The following is a 12239-nucleotide window of genomic DNA, read 5'->3' as shown; positions in this document are numbered from 1 at the left end:
CTCTCTGTTTAGAGTGGCAAATAGTCGTTTTGCCAGGGAAGATGCTTAACGTGCATATTTTCTGCAAGAAGTCACAAGCTGCAGGGCTGAACCTCACACTCCTTTATGATTCATGAGAACAGCAACGGGTTTGGAAAAAATCTTCGTGCCCTCTGTGGGCAAGACAGTGTTGCCTGGCACCTCTTGGTGAAGGGGAGCAGCTTGTTACACGCTTGTGGAGACATCCCAAAATAATAAAGGTGGCTACCAAGCTCTCTGCTCTACACATCTGCACTGTGGCACCCCACTGCTTGCTCATCTCGCCTTTGTTGGCGGGACTTACAGACCGTTGGCTCCAGGCATCAAAGTTGGATGAGCTTGGACTTAGAACACGATTTCCAGCCTCAGTGTGCTTTGTAGAGCCCTACAGTCCCACACTGAAGTGCTTTCTGTTGTCTTGCTTGAGAGAAGCACAGTAAAAAAACCTGGGGAAGGTTTGTCCTCACCTCCAGGGTACACCTTTTCTCCGGTGATCTAGCAAGGTGTTTTTGTGTGTTATTACTGATGTTAGATAAATTCTCTGAGATGCAATTCCTGGTAATTTCTGTTGGTCATTTTTCTTACCAGGACCAAAACCCAAGTTCCTTTAACTTGTATAGTGATACACACAAGAGTATGGTATAGCGAGCTACTGAAGCTATCATCCCTGTAGTTTGTTTTGCAAAAAGAGGCTCATTCTCTTTCTCCTATGGAAAGATCAAATGCTGTGAAATAACTTATTTGCTTTGGAAGTGAACTTTCCAGTTTTCTGTAATGGTGTTGTCTGTGTATTTCCTTATCTCCCCGTCTTTCCTTCAGTGACTGTGTAGGCACAGTAAATTAAAGATGTGCGTGGGTTAAATTCCTAAATGTTTTGGGCAGTAAAGCTCTGCAAGTCTAGAGACCACTCCATCAAAAACGAGAACAAAAATCAGATGTTTGTTTTTTTTCTAGCCGAGAATCTAATGCATTTCCATCCTTCTAGGTCCTTCACGGAACAACTGAGGAAGATTTCCAGAGATGCAGGAATGCCAATCCAAGGGCAGCCCTGCTTCTGTAAATATGCCCAGGGAGCCGACAGCGTGGAGCCCATGTTCAGACATCTCAAGAACACTTACACCGGCCTGCAGCTTGTTGTAGTGATTTTGCCAGGAAAAACGCCTGTCTATGGTCAGTAAGCCAAACCCCTGAGCATGTTCTAGTCACGATTTCATGCAGTTCTTTCTAAGCATTTGAAAAACAAATTTAAATCTGGTTTAATTGTATAAATTCAGTTTAGAAATAGGCTACAAATTAAATGTATTCCGCTTCTTGCGCTGCATGATGCTTTACATTAGTACCTTAATTCATTTCCTTATTTTTGACTATGCTTTTAATTTGCTTTGGCATGTTCATCGTGTTGTTCGCATTTGAGATGCATTTTGTGAGTGAGAAAGGTAAAATCAGGGCTTTTCTGAAATTGATTGAAGTGTCATGTTGTGGATTAAAATGTACTTACTGTAATTGGTGTGCTAAAAGGTCCAAGTGGTTGAAGTAACGAACTCAGGAGCTGCGTAGCTTTTAGGACATCTTTGCTTACTCATGCCATCAGCCTTTGGCAAAAGAAGCTGAATGAAGTAGAAAATTGCTGCCCATGGATTTTTCCTATTTCAATTTTTAACCCTTGAAACACGAGGGCACAAATGCCTGGAATTACACGGGTGAAAAAAAGACAGCAACTTAAACAGATTTTGGAAACGGATTGACAACGGGAGCATCTGACATAGCACAAACACATAAGTTGTAACGTTTGAGACAAACCACGCATTTTGTTTTTAACTGACTCTTCCTATACCCAGGACTTCTTTTCCCGTCCTGCCTTCCTCCTTTTCTCACCCTGCCTAATTGCAGCACCATCCACGTTTTTTCTCCCATAGCTTCAAGGTCTCTCTTTTCTCACAGCCCCAGTCTACCGAGCAGCTGCTGATTTGTTTTCCCCATCCCCATCTCTCACCAATTTAATACAGTATTAAATAAGTTCCTAATTCTTACTTTTCCCAAGATAAACTAAAAAGCGAGATACTAAAAAAAAAAAAGCATCCACAAAATAATACTTTTTTTTTTTTTCCTTGTTAGTTCAGCCTTGCAAAGAAAGCTGTTTGTCTCTAGGTTGGTTAATACAAATCCAGTGCAAAATGACATCTTGCAGTTTTCCTGCTTGGCATTACGAGGGGATTCCTTCCTCCCTCTAACTACTGAGAGGATGTGGTATCTCTCTCATCTGCTTTCCTTCTCATTATCTTCAATTACGGTTCTCTCTGCGCCCTCTAATTATCTCTAATTTTCTCCCTGTGCTCTTCCATCCTCTTGCACGTCTGCACACACAGTCTTGTCTCTTCCCCTTCTCTCCCCATGCTCCTCAGAAAGTCTCTTTCCCTCTCCCGATGCCAAATGCTGTTGCATCTTGTCCAAGGCTAGTATTGATTCTATTCCTCTGGGATAAACGGGATCTGTTGTCTTGGAGCCTGCATTTCTTCTCCTGTAAGATTACAGTTCCCTTAAAGCCTTTAAGTCTCAGTTTTGCTGTTAACAATGGGATTCATTTTAACCTTTGAGGAGTGCGGCTCTTAATTAGATTCTTTTGGAGTTTTTATGGGCCATCCTTTGCTAAACTGGCTGCTTTTTATGCGAGTCAGGGCTAAAGCTAACGAACTGATAAACTGGAAGGACATGACCGTGATTGCATGTGTTATTTAGCACATCAGTACTAATTTTGTGTTACTCCATCGAGTGTTTAATAATAAAACTGCTCATCATCCTAATACTATCCCTGTTACCTGACTTCATTAGCCAAAGATTCTTCCGTGCTGCTAAAACACTATAATCCTGAAACTACGATTAGTCTCATTTAAAATAATTCGTAGTTAAAAATAAGCCAGCGGTGCCTTTAGTTATATCTGGGACTGCGTACCATGTTGTCAGCTGACGGAAGCAGTGCAGAACTAGGAGGAAGATTTTTGGAGAGCAGAGGAGGGAATTAAGGCTTTTTGTTTTCACTTTTTCTCTTTAAACAACCATTTTTCTAACACTCCATGCGTCACTGACTCAACGTCTCCTACATTTATTTGATTTGCGATACACAAAATACATCTCTATATATTTCCTTTGTTTTGCAGCGGAGGTGAAGCGTGTTGGTGACACCGTGCTGGGAATGGCAACGCAGTGTGTTCAGATGAAAAACGTGCAGAGAACAACGCCGCAAACTCTGTCCAACCTCTGCTTGAAAATAAATGTCAAATTAGGAGGCGTCAATAATATTCTACTGCCACAGGGAAGGTAAGCCATTCTTCATGGAGGAATGAGGGTACTGTATTGTAAAAGAACGTGCATCATGTAAGATAACTAAGTGCCTTTTTTCGGTAGTCGATAGCATGGTCATTTACGTGAGTCTTCAGTCAGACTCTATCTTTTGGCTTCAAATGCAGTCTTGCACAAGCTGGGTTACAAAGACTGTAGAGGAATACTTGTAGAGGAATACAAAACAAGGTTTTATTGCAATCTGGGCATTGAAGCACGCAGCTTTCATTTGAATGAAAAAGAAACATCTGTTTGTTTTGAATTTTCAAACATCCCAGATAATAGTGCCTTTTCTGTTACAGTTTAATTGTGGTCAAGGTTCTTTATTTTTTTGTACATCTCAGCTTCAGCAGACGTGAAAAAGCAGATGTTGGGAGCAAAGGACTAATTTATTTCCAGGGTTTACCTTGCAATTTCTTACTAGTATCACAGTGATAAGCTTTAGTTCTGTCAGCACACAGAATAACTTCAATCAAAATGAACAGTTGGGTTTCCACGTCAGTGAAAACACGGCACTTTTACAAACGTTGCATTTCAAGTTAGGGAGAGCCCACGGAGTAGCCTGCTACATCACTCTGGGGATCCCGTATCAAAGAAGCAAACACTGTTTTGCGTAGACAAGCACATTTTCACTTCATATTTAGGCTAGTCGGAGGGCAGCTGCTGAAAACTAATCCAAAAAGGATTGGGGGGGGAGAGAAGGAGGCACATGATGAGAAGGGATGGGATGTATGCTTTGTTTCTCTTGTCATGTTCTGTTTATTGCACTAACTATATGAAGCCTGGGCCGTGTGGACTCTCAACCAACCACTATTAAAGCAACAGAAAAGCTTTGTATTATGGAGAATGATTTTCCAAAAGGCACAGTGGTTTTTAAAGCAGAGTTAAGATACTGCAGTGGAAACAAAACAGAAAGAGCTGCACAACAAAAAAGTAGGCTTCATAAACAGAAATTCTCCGTTAAGTGGCATGTGTTGACAGCAGTAATACAGCCAGAAACTTGAATTCTGCTCCTCATACCAATGAACTATGCATTCATGAAAGTGGAGTTAAATAAAGGGGAAAAAGCAAAGCAGCACAACTGCACACAGTGCCGAAGTGCTCCAGGAAAGTACATTTTTGGGGGCATTTGGAACAGAACGCTTCCATCATGATTTGCTATTGGTTGCAGGGCAGGAATAGAATAGTTAGTTCTACAATAGAACAATTCTCTAATTGCATTGTAAGTGACATTACTATAACTGCCTTCAAATTCCTTTTTAGAGGAGGTCTGAGAACAGTTGAGTCTATCCTCCTAACCATTCCTTCTACGTCCACAAACACCAAGAATACCGGTGGCCTAAAGTCTCCCAGTTAAAATCCTTTGCTTTAGGAATAGAGCCGAAGCCTCACATTTCGAGCACAGTGTTTTGGAGTTTCACTTCTGAGGCAGCAGGCTAATATCTTAAGGGCTTAATTAATCTTTGAAGCACAGCTTAAATGTTCTAGTTTTAAAGCAGTACCTCTGATAACCACATCTTTCCTTACCAGTCCTGACTTTTCATTTGGAAACAAAATCAGGTGTTTAATTTTCTCAGATGCTATTTAATGCTGAAGAAGCACCTTTTAGTCCTTCTTTATGGTTCGATTAATAGAGGTTGTGACTCTACAAGTTAAAAAAAAGCCTTTTTTTAAATAAACTTTCTCTTTACCAGACCACCAGTATTTCAGCAGCCTGTCATATTCCTTGGTGCAGATGTAACTCATCCTCCAGCTGGAGATGGGAAAAAGCCTTCCATTGCTGCAGTGAGTAAACTGTGTGTTGTCTTTAACCCCTGCTTTCTCCCACTGCTCAGTTCTGAAGCATTTATTCCTTGCAATTCTTCTGTGGTCTGTTTCTTCTGATTGCCTCGTTAGAGCATTACAAATTATTTTTCTGTGGAATTTAATGAAACTTTGGAGAGAAGGCTGATACTAACTACTTAAATGTGTGTATCGCTCTGTAAAATGCCCAAGCTGCTAACGCACAGAGGAGCTTTCCTATTAGCTGGTATTTATCAACCTGTAATAAGCTGGTGTGCGTCTAAAGCAGCTCTTCAAGATCTTTTTAACCTGCAGTTAAGAATTTATCCATTGTTGAATAGGAATTTGAGTACTTCGGTTGTATTTTTTTGGGGGGGGGATTCAAGCTTTTTGATGACACATTGTGCAGTAATCTCCTTGGGTATAGGGAAAGGCACGACTTGCATTATGTCCAACACCTGTGACAGATGCCCTGGCTTACTTAATAATGAGAATCTTTGCAGGCAGTACGTGCAGTATTCATCTTAGACTTAGCTCAGGTGCTAAATAAACAAGCAAATACCTGTTTTAAAAAGCTGCGCACACGTCCTGGGAAGCCAGATGGAGATATGTTGTGATTTTTGATATGTAGAGTTCTTGTTTGCTTCTTTGTAAGTCTGATGGCATTTTAAAAATATTAACTCCAAGGTTTAAGAAACAGAAAATTGCCTGAGAAGGCAGTTCAGTTATTTTCATCAATTAACCTTTATTAAACTGCTTTTAAGTTTGGTGTGATGTTAACCGTTTCTTCCACAGGTTGTAGGAAGCATGGATGCTCATCCTAATCGATACTGTGCCACTGTTCGGGTCCAGCAGCACCGCCAAGAAATCATCCAGGATTTGGCTGCCATGGTCAGGGAGTTGCTTATCCAGTTCTACAAATCAACCAGATTTAAACCAACTCGTATCATTTTCTACAGAGACGGCGTTTCCGAGGGGCAGTTTCAACAGGTTACATTTTTCATTTTGAGGTTTTTATTCTGTTGGTTTCTGGTAGTAAATGTGATTTGATGCGGATGGAGCTATGAAAAGCAGTGTACCCTCAACAAATGTGTTCCATTCTGACCAAGAGGAGCGGGGAAAATGATTTCACTTCTTTCATGAGCTTTTTTTAATACCTGGCCACCTTAACATACGTAACCTTTGCAAAAATATAAGCAATAAAATACAGTTTTAGAACTCAAGTCTGTTCAACATCTGTGACCTACTCAATATAATAGTCAATTTGGATCCCATATAACGTGGGCAGTAATGAAAAACTGAAGTGTAAGCTCATTTTCCTATTTTTAACCAGGTGTAATAAATTCTGTTTCTTACAGTCACTTTTCATTTGTTCTGTGTAAAACTCAGCAAATGTCTTTATTTTGTTTGCTGACAGAGCCCTTGCTTTATGAAATATTTTTCTTTATATTTTGAAGATACTTAATCTGCTTTCCTTTCCGATATTCTTATTTGTACATTTAAAGATACAGAACTTGGTCTACTTCTCAAAACCAAAGGGGAAGGGAGGAAAGGTCACTTAGTAAACATCAATTAATAAAACTCCTCTTTTTTTCCATTTCGCATTGTTTTTCATTGAATTTTTAGTTTATAATTAAGATAAATCCCAAATTATTGTTTTGTTTACTGCATTTATCTTTCAGTTTTTGTTGATCCCTGTAGCTCTGCTTTACAGAGCTGGAAAAACACATGCAGTTGAGCAATTCTAGGTTTTTATCCCTTGTACTAGCCTAAGAAATAATTAGGCTGTTGTATGTTCAACAGCCTAATTAAATGTTCATTTGTCTTTAGCAGTTGAAAAGATTTTGACACACAGCTTTATTAGTCCAAGCCTCATGCTTGGAGCTGAACAAATACAGAACCAGCTCAGGCCTGGCTCAGGGAGCTGGTGATCTAATTTGTTCTCATTAAGTGGAGAAATTAAGGTTTGATCCTGAAAGCTTTGACATCTCATTGCTCTGAGTGACAATGCGAGAAGGAACACGACAGAAGAGTCATCTGTAAGCTGTCTTTCGTATTTATCACGTATCTTTATGCTTATGACTCAGGTTCTCCATCACGAATTGCTGGCTATCAGAGAAGCGTGCATTAAACTAGAAAAGGATTACCAGCCTGGAATTACGTTCATAGTTGTGCAGAAAAGGCATCACACCAGACTCTTCTGTACGGATAAAAATGAACGGGTACGTTCTGTGACCAACGAGTATCTAGCGCGCAGCCAAACTGCTTGGGTGCTATATGAAAAACTTGCTTTGTTTCAAATGCTACGTAATGTATCGGGTGAAATAACTGTGCCTGGAAAGGAAAGCCTTTGGGTTTTATCCCATATAATTGGCAAGAAGATTTTATGAAACGGCAGCAGTATGCATCCTTGAACAAGTCAGTGCATCAGCTTTTAAAGTTAATCAAATTGTTGGTGTTTCTTTTCAGTTTTTCTCCCGTCTGGAGATCCTTAAAGGTTGAGATTGACTTGAGTAGTGTAAGGCTTATAACGTAGGTATCTACCTCTGAAATAGTTCAGGCACTCTTTTTGTTTGTAAACAGAGGTCTGTGTGGTATTCCCCACGCAGTTTGAGGTATTCTTCCTCCGATTCTAAAGTGGTGTTAGCGAGTTCACTGATTCGATTCCTGTTGACTGTAGAATGACTCTTAGGTAGCCAGCTGGGGTGTAGACGTGGAAATTGTTAGGTGAGATGAACTCTTTACCTTCAACGCTACGTGTAAGATCTCTTAGGTATCTAATCTCTTGGATACCTGGAATTTGGTTTGGGCATATGGAGTGTCACAGCACATTACTTGTAGCAGTGTATATTTGTAGGTGTTATTTCTGGAAATGGGGACTTCTGAACCGCAAACCTCTTTTCACAGACCGGGCTTTGCTTGTGTTTGTTTTCCTGCTGTCAAGCTGCTCTGTGTGAGCAGAGAATTACTTCTAAGGCTGCCATGCAGGTGGTTTTCTATATTAACAATGTGATATGATCGCCCCTAAACTGCTTTTAGAGCGTATTTCTAAGTTCTGCTTTGAAGCAGAATATTTTCAAGGGAAGGTGAGGCCTGTCTTACAACCATGGGCTGTCCTCTTTTGGGTATGAACGAGAAAAGTCGGAGAGAAATAATCTGTCCTGGAATGGGAAGGTGAAAAGAGATTGACAAATCAGCTGTGTTTCTTTCTGTATTCTTTCTGTATTAATCAGAAAAGCTAATTATTATACATAAACTCAAAGAAGGTTCTGCAGCTCATCTCTTCTTTTTTTCTCCTTCATTGCAGAGACGCTGCAGATTTTCATACGAACAAAAGTTCAGTTTTACCTGGTCCTTTCTGGAGTTTTTGTTTTTACAGATATTTTAAAATGTTTTCTTCTTCAAAAAGATTGTGCACCTTAACAGATTTGCATTTGCTGTTCACACAGGTTGGAAAAAGTGGAAACATTCCAGCTGGCACCACAGTGGACACAAAAATCACCCATCCATCAGAGTTTGACTTTTACCTGTGTAGTCATGCTGGTATTCAGGTACAGCAATTTTGTGTGGGATGACGACTTCAGTGGTAACGCTGGCTGTTGGTATTTTATATGTTCTTGACACTGGAGACAAAGGACACAACCTCCTTCTGTGTGTTTCTGCTTTTTCCTGTGCTGTCTGTAATGCTTTTCCATCATTGTTAACATCTAGAAGAAATAATGAACCTAACCAGCCAGGAAGCGCACGCTGTGCAATCAGTTTAATGTGCTTCTATCCTGCCTGTGTGCCGCTTCGAATGGTAGCGAGGCAGCGGGGCTATTTTTCCTAGCTGCCTCTTGCATTAAATTCTCTTGAAACGCATACAGGAAATCTCCAGTACGTTCAGCCAGCACCATTATAGTTTCGCTTTTTCTTGTGATTTCTTCTGAACCAGAAATGGAAACTATTAATCAGCAAGAGCACTGAAAATGTAATCCTCTTTAAAATTCAGTACTCCCTTAAAAGAAGTGTACACAGTGAAGGCATGAGTTAAGTTACCATTAGTTGTCAATGTTTTGCATAAAGCTGCTTTGCCTTCTTCGTAAGACTTTCACAAGGTCAAAGTGCACTTCAGTGCGATCATTTAATTTCAGGAGCGTGGATGAAATTCTAGACAATGCAATCCTTTCCAGAAATGCAAAGGGATTTGTTACACAGAGCAAGGAGGGAGGTTCCTTGCCTTTTTAAAGGAAAAAAAATGCTGAAGTCTGGAACTTCACACGTGTAATTTTGGGGAAGTAGCAGGTTGTATTGCAGTTCACCCGCAGAGGTGGAGATTTAAAGAGATGTTTTCGAAGCGCTGACATCCTGTGTGATCTGCCTTCAGGGAACAAGCAGACCTTCGCATTACCACGTCCTCTGGGATGACAATCGTTTCTCTTCGGATGAACTGCAGATTCTCACCTACCAGTTGTGTCATACGTACGTACGCTGCACTCGTTCGGTTTCCATCCCTGCGCCTGCCTACTACGCGCACCTGGTTGCCTTCCGAGCCAGGTACCATCTGGTGGATAAAGAACACGATAGGTGAGTTGCGTGGTTTTGAATTACTCCCGAGTTTCACAGGAAGGAAACGGGCTTGTAGATTCTGGGAACAGTGGCATCCGCGCTTAGCAGTTTGAGGGCAAGTTTGTTTGCTTTTTCCCCAGTGAATTACGTTGTGGGTGGGGAAAAAAATAAGGACAAACAAAAACAAAACAAAACAACAAAACAACCCCCAAAAAAACCCACAAACCAAAAACAAACAAAAGACCCAGAGCCAACAACCAGAAGATCTTCCTGTATGCTTCTGTGCTGTTTTTCTATTTCAGAACTCCAATAATATTTTAGGGGCTATGAACTGTTCTGACTGTTCAGAAGAAATGAATGGCGTGAAAACTTTATATGCGAGGAGAGGCAGATTAAATAGGGTTTCTTTTCGCCCTCCCTTTTACCCCCCCCTCCCTTCTCTTTCAGTGCTGAAGGCAGCCACACTTCGGGTCAGAGTAATGGCAGAGATCATCAAGCACTTGCTAAAGCAGTTCAAGTTCATCAGGACACGTTGCGCACTATGTACTTTGCTTGACATGTTTTAATGTTTAGCGACTCAGTACAATAGAGAGTTGGATTCACATGAGACCAGCTGCACTTAGACCAACAGTTGCCCAAGCTACAGTGACAGCCAGCAATGAGGGACGCATCTTAATTTCTTTCCCATTTGCAAGAAAGCCTTCCGTCCAGAATTTCAGACTTGCTTGTGAACTGCATTCTTGTACGAAACCCCACGATTGTTGGAAATGTGGTTTGCCAAAATCTCTAAGCTGTCTGTTATAAAACAGACCCATATTTTAGAATTGAATCAAGAGCTGTGATCTCAGGGCTTAGGGAAAAACCAAACAAAAAAACAAAACAAAACACAAACCTCTTCATTCAGCTTGCTATTCATTTAACTGCATTTAATAATTTGGAGGGATCTAATTCATGCTAAAGTTGGTGGGCAAAAATGCTGTGAATTAGCTTTTAATACAAAGGAAAAGCAAAGCGTTTTTTGGCTCTTTATGAAGCCTCGATTATTCTAGATGCATTTACAAAGTTTTTATTTTCAAAAGAGTGACAAAATTCTGGTTTTCAACTGTCTTACAAAGATTGTTCTCTCCGTGTCTAAGGGCAAATGTATTTTCTGAAGCTTGTTCTTGAATGTTTTTTATTGTGCTGCATTTAAAAATGTTTTTCATAGACTAAAGAAGAATTTAAAAAAAAAAAAAAAAAAAGGAACGAACTCGTACCTAAACTTTTAATAGGTCCAGTTAGATTGGCAAAAGAAGACGTGCCATTTTTAGGAAACAAAAATTGTAAAGGATTTTTTTTAATCACACTGACAGCTAACTTTAGAATTTGTCATACAGGACTGTGACACTTACTTTCCAAAGTCTCTAAGGAATACGGGTCTGTGGTGATAAAATACAGTACAATCCTCTTTCACTGTTATGTTTGAATTAATGTAAATTTTATATATGTTTCACAGTATTAATGTGATAGACTAGATGCTATTATTTATTTTTATTTACTAAGGAGTGCTCATTATGCTTCTGTTAACATATCAAGAATGCTTTGGATTTCGAAATTAAAACCTTCTCGTGAGGACGTTACTCTTCAAATGCAAAAAAAAATATGCAACTGACTTTGTGAGAGCTCAGAGAGACGTACGGTGTGTATTGTGGAGCTTGCGATTTGTAGAAGGGCTTTTCAAGCGTGCACACAGCAGAGCAGGTTTTACCTGCGCCGTTCAGAGACGCACACGAGACCAACGTTCTACATTTGCTCAAGCACAAAAGACTTGTATTTTATTTATGTGTTGATTACCGGTGAAGCGGGCGCTCTGGTAGAGGAGAGTGGTTCACTGTTTGTAATTTAGACAGAAGTCAGAGAATCTATGCAGTAAAAGATAAATCTTAGGAAACTGAAGTTTACTTGTGAAGGGAGGTGAAACTCTCTTCATTATGCATAAGGTCAATGGTAAATGTGAGAGTTTTGCCATTCTTTTAGGAGAAGCATTAATTAAAACTGAGAGTTGTTAGACAAACGCTTCTGTTAGTTTGCACACTGGGTTCATAGGAAAACCATAATACATATGTAAACCATTGCACTAATTACGAAGCCACAAGCAGGTTTAGGAGAAAATGGTAAAAGCCCAGGAAATGTTTGTGTTGATTTTGTTCGTTTTCATAGGATAACTGAAATCCATGTCAAGAGGCAGGTTTTGAGAATGTCGTTCTCTTCCATTTTGCGTTGTCTTTTTCCCTTTTCTCTTAGCAGAAGCTCAGTCACTGTTCTGAGTCCGTTTACCTCCAGCCGCTGAGGCGGGCGCGTAGCTTTAACCCACGCGGAGGTCTGTGCCATACGGCAGAGGGGCTATACCTGGGTGCTGTCGAATAAGCTAGAAAATGCCCAACCTGTGCTGCAAAAAGAGCTGGAGGTGCACAACTTCGTACACCTCGCAGCAGCGTGCTGATTGTCGGTGGTGGTCAGGTGAAATAACGTAAACCTCATGAACAGATGAATGGTGTTTGTGGTGTTCGGATTCG

General features: G+C 40.3%; 1 protein-coding gene across 2 annotated transcripts in view; it reads left to right on the top strand.

Annotated features, from left to right (window-relative positions):
• The window catches only part of AGO2 (argonaute RISC catalytic component 2), a 45662-nt gene extending 33925 nt beyond the window's left edge, over positions 1–11737 (top strand). For both annotated transcript variants that reach the window (XM_035318407.1, XM_035318406.1), the window contains exons 12-19: positions 1004–1188; positions 3174–3333; positions 5049–5139; positions 5932–6126; positions 7224–7358; positions 8586–8687; positions 9503–9702; positions 10132–11737. In XM_035318407.1, coding sequence (XP_035174298.1) covers positions 1004–1188; positions 3174–3333; positions 5049–5139; positions 5932–6126; positions 7224–7358; positions 8586–8687; positions 9503–9702; positions 10132–10240 — 1177 coding nt within the window. In that variant the 3' untranslated portion in view covers positions 10241–11737. The remainder of the gene's footprint in view (positions 1–1003; positions 1189–3173; positions 3334–5048; positions 5140–5931; positions 6127–7223; positions 7359–8585; positions 8688–9502; positions 9703–10131) is intronic.
• Positions 11738–12239: the final 502 nt, after the last annotated feature.

This window comes from Oxyura jamaicensis, chromosome 2 (assembly GCF_011077185.1).
Source record: "Oxyura jamaicensis isolate SHBP4307 breed ruddy duck chromosome 2, BPBGC_Ojam_1.0, whole genome shotgun sequence".
NCBI classification, from domain to species: Eukaryota; Metazoa; Chordata; class Aves; order Anseriformes; family Anatidae; genus Oxyura; species Oxyura jamaicensis.
This window is presented reverse-complemented; position numbering and strand designations above follow the sequence as displayed.